Here is an 11,411-nt window from a genome sequence, read left to right as displayed (position 1 = left end):
TCCAGCTTTTGTCCCCTCTGCAGTCAGATAAGATGGGTTCCTGCTCCATACAGCCAAGCGCGGGGGGTCACTGACAGCACAAGCTGCCTGCTCTCCGGTCCAATGTCCACCCCAGTCCAGACCAGCCTTTACAAGGAAAGTCCCTCTGAGCCCCCCTGGGCTGGAGCATGCTTGGTGGCTGTGTGGGGAAGGCACTTGCATGGTCCTGTCACATGTAGGAGCTGTGATGTGATGGAGGCTTTGGAGCAGACTCAGGGAGGATGGAATCTGCAGAGATTTTGGCTGCTAAATTCTAGCAACTCTCTATTGTTATGTGCAAAATGTGATTCCCCCCCCCCCCCCCCCAACAATTAGAGCTGGTCAAATTTGGGTGGATTTTTACAGGGATGGCAAAAGACAATTCACTGACACAAAGGCCAACCCCTGGCCATATTTGAAGTCCCTGCCCCAAAGCAAGGGGGTGGTAGAGCATATCAAAGAAAAGGTCCTCAGAATTTTTTAACGTGGGCAAAACAATATCTCTTTCTTTAGGCTCATTCTCAGAAATGGCTGCACCATTTTGGCTGACATTTTCTTTTTAAAAAAATATCAGACTGAGGCAGACACTTGGCAGGGAAAATTTCAGCCCAAGAGGTCACAGTTTTCCAAAGTTCTAAGCAATTGAAAACAGGGTCTGATAATGGGAAGTCTCGAGCATGCTTAATGTGTCACCCTTAAGTGAGGTCTGTCCTTAATATCCCATTTTCTATAATTGGTTATAATTATGAAGAAAGGTTAGACACATATGTTTATGCTAGGACTCTGTGCTCTCTTCTCCAACCCTCTTTTTTCTCACACACATTATTTTTGTCCTTACTTCTATCTGTCAAAGTTGTCAAACCATATTGCCCAGAGTACACACATATATTTTCCCCATTATTTGAGATTTTTTTCTGTGTGTGTAAGGATGTGGATAGATGTTTGTGTGGTTCTGTCAGGGAGGGGTGGTGTGGGTGAGAGGAAGTACGTGTTGATGGGTGAGTTTGTGGTTGTTGTGCAGCTGTTTAGTCAGTGCCGGGGGTGGGGGGGGACAGGGAAGGGAGATGTGTGTGAGAGGGTCAAGCAGATGTGTATGCTACTATATAGGACAAATATGCATTGTGTGTATTTGTAGACAGTGTCCTCACTAGAAATGCTTTTCAAGACCCGCTTTCCAGACCAAATGATCTATTTTGGGGGCAAACTCAAGGTTTGAATTGAGTTTGAAACCACTGTTTGAGTTTCATTCTCTAACTCACTAATGTGCCACACAGGTTCACAGTTTGGTTTTCCTCTGCCTCAGATAGTGGGTAAAAGAAAGGCCATGCCTCATGTAATATCAGATCTTATATTGTTAATATGAACGAACTACCTACCAGGTTTCAAAGATTCAGCAACAAAAGTCTTACATTTTCAAATGTAGTGGTTGCTCAGCACTTTCTTAAAATCAGTCCTCTCTAAGACATCACAAGTTGGGCACTCAGAAATTGAGTCAGAATCCAAAATCACTAGTCATTTTTCAAAACCTTAGCTTAGGACCCCACATAAAAAAGCAGCAATTCTAGTTTTAAATGAGAAAAACGTTCTCCACTGGTTGTTGGTTTGCCTGTCATACAATCCCACATGCTTTAGGAAATGTGTTAACAATAAAAGAACCTTGACTAATAACTTATACTATCAGGAGTAGTGATGGGAGCTGTCGATTCAGATTCTTCTCTGTAAGTCAGAGAGAAATTTTTTGGAAGTTTGAAGAAGTTGGGGGTATAATTGTTCTGCGCTATTATGTTACTGTAGGGCCTACAATAAGCTGTGTGCTCTTTAAATATATAAGAAGGTGCAGTCACTGCCCCCAGAGCACTTGCAATCGAAGACAAGCGGCATATGAAAGGTGAGGGAGAAGGATAAAACCTACAGTCAATATTTTAAAAATAAATATCAGCTCTCCCCACTGGCTCTCTGCCTGGCCATTGCTAGCTGGCAGTTTCTTGTAGGCATCACAGGAGAAGTGGATCCTCTTTTAGGTAATTTCCTCTAACAATCAATATTTCTTGAAGTTCTGGGTTTCTCACACCCCTTGCTTTTTTGTGCCCTTCTACAATCTTATTTCTTGTTCCTCTTTACTGTAAATCCCAACTCTATACCTGGGATTTTCAAAGGAGCCTGAGTTTGGTGCCCAAATCCCATTGACTTTCACTGGGAGCTGGACAGCTAATCCCCTTAGGGCTGTCTGAAAAGCGAGGTGTGCATGCTGATCTGAGCATCTAGCACTGGATTATGGGTGTCCTGTTGAGGTGCCCACATTCGAAAATTGGAGTTAGTTGCTGTTGAACCTTAAATGGCAATTATGATGCAGTAGCTGGAGACTTGTATGGTAATGATTATATTATTACTGGGGATAATAAAGGATAGATTCTGTTTTTTTTTCAAGTTAGATTCCAGGTAACATGGTAATTACTTTTGGATCCACTAAGAGAAATATCAAGAGTTGGCAGAGTTTTTAATTTTGTTTAATATGCATTATGAATTTAGCCCTTCTTTCTGTTCACAAACCAATCCCAGTTTCTTTGAATGGCCATGTTACTCCTTAGTATTCAGTAAATAGTTTATGTGAATGAATTTCACATTGAAGGCAAACTGTTCATTTGGACCAGTCGTCCCCAACCTTTTTGTGGCCAGTAGCACATTCATGTTTTCAGAAGTGTGTGGCGGGTGCCAACAATTTTTCAAGGCTTATTTTGTATTTGTACATTAAATAATACGAAAAACATCATATTTAATATTACATAATATATGAATCCAGAGAGAAGGGAGAAGCCGGAGAGAAGCCGCGAGGCCAGAGCACACCAGCGCCCGCAGCCCTAGAGTACTCTGTCCCCAGCAGGTGCGGGACCCCGGCTTCTCTCCCCTGCTGGGCACTAGGCGGGCCCCGCACCTGCCAGGGACCGAGAACACCGGCGTCCACAGCCAGCAGCCCCGGAGTTCTCTGTCCCTGGCAGGCACGTGATCGCGGCTTCTCTCCCCTGCTGGGCACTAGGCGGGCCCCGCGCCTGCCGGGAACAGAGAACACCGTGCCCGCAGCCTGAGTTCTTATCCCCATCAGGCACGGGGCCGCGGCTTCTCTCCCTGCTGGGCACTAGGTGGACGCACATAAATGCCCTGGCGGGCGCCATTGCACCCGCGGGCACCATGTTGGGGGCCACTGATTTGGACTATTTGCTCTGCGATATTTGCAGTGTCACATGGAGTTGTTCCCTGCTGGATGACAGAAACATTTTACATAGGAGAGTAACAAACTCATTTTCCTATAGGAATTTTTGGATGTGTAATAATTTGTGCTTAAATTCCTGATTAACTTTCAAGATTTGCAAACATTTCAATGGATATCTGCTGGGCTTCTGAATACTCATGAATAACACAATCCTACAAATTATTATTTATTATTTGTATTATGATAGAGCAGGGGTGGGCAAACCTTTTGGCCCGAGGGCCACATCTGGGTATGGAAATTGTATGGCGAGCCATGAATGACCACAAAATTGGGGGTTGGGGTGCGGGGGGGGGTGAGGGCTCGGGCTAGGGTGCAGGCTCTGGGGTGGGGCTGGGGTTGAGGGGTTGGGGTGCAGGAGGGTGCTCTGGGCTGGGACTGAGGGGTTCAGAGGGCAGGAGGGAGATCAGGGCAGGGAGTTGGGGCACAGGAGGGGGTCATGGGTGCAGGCTCCCGGCGGCACTTGCCTCAAGCAGCTCCTAGAAGCAGCGGCATGTCCCTTCTCCAGCTCCTACGCAGAGGCGCGGCCAGGTGGCTCTGCGCGCTGCCCCATCTTCAGGCGCCGCCCCTGCAGGTCCCATTGGCCATCGTTCCCGGCCAATGGGAGTTGCGGGGGTGGCACTTGGGGGGGGACAGCGTGCAGAGCCCCCTGGCTGCCCCTATGCATAGGAGCCTGAGGAGGGGCGGACATGCCGCTGCTTCCAGGAGCCGTGTGGAGCGGGGCAATCCCCAGACCCTGCTCCCTGACTGGAGCGCCGGAGCAGGGCAAGCTCTGGACCCCACTCTCCGGTAGGAACTTGAGGGCCGGATTAAAACTTCTGGAGGGCCGAATTCAGCCCCTGGGCCACAGTTTGCCTACCCCTGTGATAGAGCCTACTGGTATGTCTACATTGCAATAAAAAAACCTCATAGCTGCACAGACACACTGAGTGGCTTGCTGCCCAGTGAATTTGTTACAGAGCGGGACTGGAAGCATGGGTGAGATCCTGTCCTATTAAACACAACAGAAGTTTTGCTGTTGACTTCAGTGGAGTCAGTATTTCACCTCCAGTCTCATGAGTGCCAGCCAGTACCTTAACCACCAGATCTTCCTTCCTTATTCAAATAGTAACAAACTAACCTCCCCACTTCTACTTCTGAAAACAATCTTCAGTCACCATTTGTATTTTTCAACCACCGCTATAATCGGCTGGAAACTTAATTACTATTCAGTTGCTGCATATTTTCCAAAATTAAGTTGCCCTAAAATGAAACAGTAGTCACACAAGATCTTTGGCCATGTAACTGAAAATACTTCCCATTTGTTTTGTTTAATTTTAATTAAAAAGAAGAAAAAGTTAGGTTTAAAAAAAAATTCTCAGTCTTACCAGGTCCGCTTGCATGGTTTCCTGTTTCTTTATTTCAAAATTATACAAATGAAAAACAAGCAATAAAAATTACTTTAAAAAGTTGTGGCTTGGGCTCACATCGCAATTACATAATTTCCAAACCACCCTGTAATCACTTTTGTCTCATAACAAAGATCAATTGCATTACTCATCATAGCTGGCTAAATGACATTTGAAATCGCTATCATTTATACATCACTATAGGTTTACATGGCTCTATGAAAACTAATAAAAAATCGACAGCTCCCTACCTACAGGTACTTACACTCATGATTAGAAATAAGCAGAAATAATGCATAAGCAAAATTGCCATTGTCATGACATAAGGTAAATATTGTTTAAGTGAAAAAACCATATAATCAACTTCACACACTGTCTGAGTGAAATAAGCATGCTCAAAATATATTGTTATATTTTTATTGGGCACAAGCCATCATGTTATAAGTGTAAAGTGTTTTGTTTTGTTGGACTAGTTTTTTTTCCCCTTTTCCCTTTTATATTCCTCTAAACCAGGGGTAGGCAACCTATGGCATACGTGCCAAAGGCGGCACGCGAGCTGATTTTCAGTGGCACTCACACTGCCTGGGTCCTGGCCACCGGTCCGGGGGGCTCTGCATTTTAATTTAATTTTAAATGAAGCTTCTTAAGCCTTTTAAAAACCTTATTTACTTTACATACATCAATAGTTTAGTTATATATTATAGACTTATAGAAAGAGACCTTCTAAAAATGTTAAAATGAATTACTGGCACGCGGAACCTTAAATCAGAGTGAATAAATGAAGACTCGGCACACCACTTCTGAAAGGTTGCCGACCCCTCCTCTAAACTAAGCTTTCACTGTGGCTTTTGTGAAAGACCCTGCTCAACTTTTGTAATGTTTTGTGAGCTCATTCAGTTGTGTTAAAGACAAATGCTGCATTCTCTGGGGAGGCAGCCATTGTAAGATTTTGTAGGTAGAGTGTATTCAACTCTGACATTTTTTTAAAACTTTCAAGAGGAAAAAAAATAGTAACCTAAAGTTTAAAATTATTAGTCGTTCTTAGTCTAATTTTATTCTAGAGAGATTGCTATGCTTAATGTGGGTAAAGAGGCTAAGGGAAATAATTGGTATTATAGGGAGCTGAGATAAAGAATTACCTGTATTGATTTTTTTTAAGGCAATCCTCCTTTAAAACATCACCGACACTTCTTGTGGAATATAAATAAGGAATAGACTTCCTGGTCTAGAGATTTCATCCTTCTTTTTTTTTTTAATAATAAATTACATCATTTAATGAGTTGATAAAAGCAGGGGTATTGTTGAGAAATCTGCATTGGTCTACTGTTTTCACGTTTCTACATTTGTTCCTTCTCATGGGAGGGTCATGCAGTGAGGTAGAAGGCTTGATTAGAGATAAGAGATACGGTGCTCTCCAGGAATTTCTGATGTGACAGGATTAGAATCTGAAGGGAAGCTTTGCCTGATTTCAACCGTTGTAGGTTTGAAAATAGAGAATAATAGGGTTCATACTCGTTCTGGTTGAGTCTGAAAAAGGGAGCAAGGGGGGGAAAATCAAATGCAAAGAATAGGATGCAAAATGAAGCAATTGTGGGGAGGGGAAGGACACAGAGAAAGGGAGAATGTGTGTGGTAGGGAGATCAGAAAGAGAGGAAGAAGAGAGAGACAGATTCTAATAGAAAAATAAGTTGATTCAGTTGTTGATATTTTTCAAAGCTGTCTAGGGGTTTTAGCCACACCTATATGGCTTAATCCCCCAGGCAACTAGAGCACACTTTTGTACAGGCTTAATTTTTGGCACGCTTTTCCATCCCAAAACTTAGCATAAATTTCCATTTTAGGGATGAGAAAACTGTTTAAAAAACCCCAAAACAAATAACTTAATGACTGCTACCCCATTAATTGCAACCGCTTGCAGCATAGCAGAGGAATAGCGTAGAAACTTTTGTTGTTTTTAAACACATCATGTGCAGGAGGATTTCCTCCCATAGCAGAGCTGCATCTCTTCACCTTAAATAGTTATCTATAAGATCTCTTTACTTATATTGAAAATCATGAATTGCAATATGTTCATTTTATCATATGGTGATGATTATCAAATTATTTCTGTCCTCTAAACCCTATTGTGGGTTTTGCAATAACTAGTTTTGGATCTAGAAAGGCTAAATGCAAAAGAAAAAAAAGGAATAAAGAAAGATAAAATTGTAAAAACTCAGGAAATTGAAAAGGGAAGTATCTAATCTTTCAAATGGCAATCTCTAAACATTGCAAATCCTGGATGCTTTATGGTATAGATTTATTATTTTTATGACAAGCAATAGTAGATTAAGCTACATATTTAACAAGTAAAGCAGGAGTATGGGACATGTTGCAACACAACTGAGTTAACATTTCCGGTAGAACCTTAGGCTTGGTCTACACTAAACCCCCAAATCGAAGTAAGGTACGCAACTTCAGCTACGTGAATAACGTAGCTGAAGTCGACGTACCTTACTTCGAACTTACCGCAGTCCACACCTGGCAGGCAGGCTCCCCCGTCGACTCTGCGTACTCCTCGCGGCGAGCAAGATTACCGGAGTCGACGGGGAGCACTTCTGAGTTCGATTTATTGCGTCCAGACAAGACGCGATAAATCGAACCCAGAAGTTCGATTGCCTGCCGCCGAACCAGCGCGGTAAGTATAGACAAGCCCTTAGTTCTCAGCATTTTAACTGTATAAACCTAACATTGGGCTAGCTTTTAGGGGTGAGTATTTACATGACTGGGCTTTTAAAATTGAAAAAGGGGGAGAAAATGAAAAAACATGAAATTAGTTGGCTTTACAGAATTTACAGTCCCAATCTGTGGAATTTACATGCTCCTCCAGTTTTGCCCATAGTGATAAAAACAATCCTATTTGCCATTAGAACTGGCACTATTTGGACAATTGGTGTGTTTGCTACAGCATATCAAATGTACAGTTCTGTGGCATAGGCATTTCTAAAAGATCACTGGTGGTTTAACCACCAGCAAAAATTGCTGCAAACCTGTTTTCTGTGAATATTCTCTCACCATTTTAACAAACTAACACTTTCCCCTCTTTTGTGTTCCCTTCTATGAACATTCATGTGACTGAATCTTGCTAGCATGAATGCTCACAGAAAACAAATTCCAAACTCAAGCATTCAAATACTTGTGGGACATACATTTTAATTTTGCTTTCCACGAACATCTGCACCAGAAACCTGACTGCAGCAGCTGCACTCCTCCGATGTGTGAACTGTAACAATACCAGGTGACTGAAATTATTAACTGCAGTAAGCAACACAAGCTGAATTTTGGATTTCGAACAATACAGCATTGACAACTCAAGCATTCAAAAATCATGAGTCAAACCCCAAAAGATCATGGTTGTCTTAACATTCAATATTTTATGAGAATTATAAATGTTGGGTTCTTTTTATTTGCCATTTAGCTTTGAGCCTCCAAGTTACACTTGGGTCACATTTTCCAGTTTTTCTCTGCAACTGTGAGGGCTAGAAACTTATTTTAAATGAAATTTAGGATTCTCCCATAATTCCATGCTTCCAGAAGCTGAAGCTTTAAGAAAAACATCAAATATTGTGAGAATCGTGATAAAGCTGTGAGAGCTGACAACACTGGAATGAATAAACAAAATGCACAAAATCAAAAACCTCAACAAATTTTGAATAACAAATACGTGTTGAGAAAATCATGACTACTTGTATTTTCCACAAACAAAAAAGAAGATAAACTCAATAAACACATTATTTTTTCTGAATTATTTGCTTCACTCTAATGAGCATTTCTGCTCACAGGCTTCCTGAGTGTGACAAGCTAGTTCTGAATCTGGTGAGTTGCTCAATAGTTTGTAGTTATTTGTGCAGAGCATTGGGATTTTGATTTTAAGCATTTGTGTGTATTTCTCTGTAGGCTAGTTTTAGATCTGCTCAATGTAATTACACGGTAATCTGCAGAACCCGGTAGTTACTCTATAGTTACAGTGTTATATTCCAATTATAACTATATAATTAAAGGAAATTAACATGATAGTTTCCTCTGTAACTAGAAGTGCTACCATATTACACTCTCTCACTCATTCTCTCTACCCCTTACACTCTCACACTCTTTTTCTTTTTTTGCCTTCATGCTTTTTTCTGTGGACCTTTTTCCCCCCATCATCTCTCCATTGGAAGAAATGTCTCCTTCCAAAGTCCCCGCTCCTCTCAGAATGACAGAGAGCGCCTCCGTTTCCTAATGGCATCCTCCCCATGAATAAAAGTGGACAAGGAGTAGCTGATGCGAGTGTCCAGGGTGTCAGAACTGCTCCCAGTGCTGTGGCCCTTCACGCATGGACACAGGCACTGTGAGATGTTCCTGCGGATATAGCCATCGAAGCAGTAGTAGATGAAAGGGTTGGCACAGCTGTTGGCAAATGCAAAGGGGCTGCTCACTTCCATGCCCACCTGGGCAAGGACATAAGGAAGGCAGAAAGGTGGCTTCGGGTCCTGGAGCCCAGAGATGATAGCCAGAAGCTTGAAAACGTTGTAGGGAATCCAAGAGAAAACAAAGGCAACCACTACAATGAAGACAATCTTGATAGATTTCCTCAGCTTTTTGTCATGTTTCCCAGATTTCTGGTAATGCATGCAGAGCTTCTTGGTGATGGAGCAGTAGAAGGTCAAGATGCTCAGCAAGGGGAAAAAGAAGGCCAGAATTAACGTTACCAGTGACACAAACCGTTTAGTAGGTGTGAGCTCCACATCTGTGCAGTAAGCCTGGCCATTATATTGCCTGAGTTCTCTGGACAGAAGGGTGGGAAGCCCTAGGAGGCAGGAGAGAATCCAGACACAGATGCAAAGTCCATTAGTGTAGAATCTTGTTCTGACTTTCCTGGCTACAGAGGGGTACATGATGGCCAGGTACCGATCAGCACTCATGCAAGTGAGGAGGAAGATACTGCAATACATGTTGACTGAGATGATGTAGGAACTGCCTTTGCAGAGAAAGGAGCCTGACCTCCAGACCCCCAGCCAGATCTCCTTGTGTACCCAGAGTGGCAATGTGAGGAGGAAAACAAAGTCAGAGGCAGCTAAGTTGAGGATAAAGGTGTCGATCAGCCTGCGGACTCTAAATTTGAAGACCAGGGCTCCCATCAGGATGGAATTGCCGACGATTCCCACCAGGAACACAGTGGTATACAGAATAGGAAGGAAAATGCCCATATATGGCATGTGCAGAGCTTGGCAGTACTCTTCAGGACTCTCAGTGGGAAAGAAATATTCATAGCTATCGTTATAGTTGAAAGGTGTCTCAGACATCTTAAAGAAAAAAAATGATCGAAGCCCGTCTCTGGACGAGCTGACACCACCCTTACTATTATCATCAGAGATAGCAGTGTTGATCTTTCTTCTTTTTTCGAAAGATCTTAAGAAACATCTTAAAAAAAAAACCACACCCCCATACACACCCCCGCACACCCTCTCACACACTTTAATATTCACAATTCTGCATCCCTCTCAGCCAATCATATAAAGACAAGCAAAAGGAGGGTCTGATTAGTCAAACCCACTCAAGTCAGACGTTCTGTAGGAGTTGATTGGGTTGAGTTGTATTTTTTTGTCTAACTGATTTTTATCTGCATTTTGCATTTGACCATGATGCCTTTTAAGGTTGGCTTTTTTTTTAAAGGTTTTGAACTGTTTGGGTAAGGTTTTTTTCTTTCTTTCTCTTTAAGCGGGATATTATTATAGGTGAGAAGGTTTGAGATGATGGAGAGAAACCAGGAAGTGGTTAATACAGCGTTATGTTCTTTTCTCTCTCTCTCGACTAAATTGTTGTTAGTCTGTTTATATATTTTTCTAAGGCTTGGAGGTTTATACCTTGGCTTATTTTGTCAACTGATTTTCTGGTTACAGTGACTATCACCTATATAAATGTGACTAAGGAAAAGCTGTTTAAAACCCTGCCTTCTCCATTCTGACCTGTAGCAGCAAATCCTGCTATTCCAGCCCTTGGATCTGCACACAGAGTCTTGCCAATGCATATCAGTCCTGACTTGCAGCACTACCTGCTATTCCATTTCTGGATTCCTCTCTGTGTGGCTCAGAGTCAGAAAGGGTCCTTGTTTCCATTTTCTGCTGCAATTTCAAGTCTAAAATTGCTCTTCCTTCCCCATCGCCAGCTCTGCCTAACTACCTCACTCCTGACCTCCAAAATGCCTGTTTATGTCTTGCCTCCCCCTGGCACTACAAATTCCATGCAGTTCTGGTATGTAGCTCCTATGTTATTCTCTCTTGCTGTCATACTGAAAGCTTTGCTAATTCATTTAATCTCTTATCTGCAACATCTGCTGCTATTCCAATTCCAAGCTACCCCACGTACAGCCCTGTCAGCATTGCTTAGTCTCGATTTAAAGTCCTTGATTCCTGTACAGCTTTGCCAATGCCAATATTCCTAAACAGCAACACATCTGATTATTCTATTAATCTTTCCAGCCAATAAATCTCAGTTCTGATTTCCAGCCACTCTCCTCTGTCTTCTTCCAACATTCTCCTCCACTCAGCCCTGCAGCTTTAGATCTGCAAACTCCCCAGCTTTTCCAGCCCTGCACCACCACACAACTCTGCCAATGCACCTTAGGCCTGATGACCAGTACCCTCAAACCTGCAGTGGCCCCATGGATTCTGAAATCGTCTTTCAAGAGAAATGGGCTAAGCCTCATAGCTTAGAACATTTAA

The 11,411-nt window shown here is 42.6% G+C and overlaps 1 protein-coding gene across 1 annotated transcript; it reads right to left on the bottom strand.

The window, feature by feature from the left end:
• Window positions 1–4,737: 4,737 nt before the first annotated feature.
• GPR15 (G protein-coupled receptor 15) lies at window positions 4,738–10,053 on the bottom strand. The gene has a single exon (XM_065573430.1). The coding sequence runs from the start codon at window positions 9,990–9,992 to the stop codon at window positions 8,898–8,900; it is 1,095 nt and encodes a 364-aa protein (XP_065429502.1). The 5' UTR covers window positions 9,993–10,053; the 3' UTR covers window positions 4,738–8,897.
• Between the last annotated feature and the right edge of the window lie 1,358 nt (window positions 10,054–11,411).

Source organism: Chrysemys picta, chromosome 1 (genome assembly GCF_011386835.1).
Source record: "Chrysemys picta bellii isolate R12L10 chromosome 1, ASM1138683v2, whole genome shotgun sequence".
Taxonomy (NCBI): Eukaryota; Metazoa; Chordata; order Testudines; family Emydidae; genus Chrysemys; species Chrysemys picta.
The sequence above is the reverse complement of the archived record's forward strand: the minus strand, read 5'-3'. Positions and strand labels throughout refer to the sequence as shown.